The following is a 525-nucleotide window of genomic DNA, read 5'->3' on the forward strand; positions in this document are numbered from 1 at the left end:
TCTTCCGATCTGTAGCTGCGGATCCCGGGCCGACCTCGGCCACCGCAGGGCGCGCGCGCCGTAAGGACAGGGTAACGCACGGAGCCCTCTAGCAGCCAGCCCGCGTTACACCAGTCCAGACCCTCGGTCCACGCTGGCGGGAGATGGCGGGGGAAGGAAGGCGGGTAGCGGGATCAAACGCATCACAGGCGGGAGCCAAACCCGGAGTTTGCCTCCCCTGGTGTCCAGGCGACAGCCCGGAGAGAACCTGGGCGGTACCCGGCCACTCACCCTGGTACAGCTGGGCGTAGGTGGCCAGACGTCCGTCCTGCTCCTCGCACGCCTGCTTCGCCTCGTAGTAATTGAACTGGTACCGGCCCCGGCTGGGCTGGTACGGAAACACCACACCTGGGAGTGGGGGGCAGACAGCCTGGAGAGGGCCGGCAGAAGGAGAGGGGGAAGGAAGGGCGGTGCAACCTAGAAGAAAGGGCTGGGGGCTCCGGGAGCAGGGAGGGGGAGAGGCTGGAGAGGAGCCCCGGGAGACCT

At 67.8% G+C, this 525-nt stretch overlaps 1 protein-coding gene across 1 annotated transcript in view; it reads right to left on the reverse strand.

Moving 5' to 3' along the window:
• HAPLN2 (hyaluronan and proteoglycan link protein 2) overlaps positions 1 to 525 on the reverse strand; it is a 4,235-nt gene that overhangs the window by 739 nt on the left and 2,971 nt on the right. The window contains exons 4-5 of the mRNA XM_010838430.1: positions 271 to 387; positions 1 to 133 (exon numbers count right to left, since the gene is read on the reverse strand). Of these exons, the coding sequence (XP_010836732.1) occupies positions 1 to 133; positions 271 to 387 (250 nt within the window). The remainder of the gene's footprint in view (positions 134 to 270; positions 388 to 525) is intronic.

This window comes from Bison bison, unplaced genomic scaffold (assembly GCF_000754665.1).
Source record: "Bison bison bison isolate TAMUID 2011002044 unplaced genomic scaffold, Bison_UMD1.0 scf7180017864093, whole genome shotgun sequence".
Taxonomy (NCBI): Eukaryota; Metazoa; Chordata; class Mammalia; order Artiodactyla; family Bovidae; genus Bison; species Bison bison.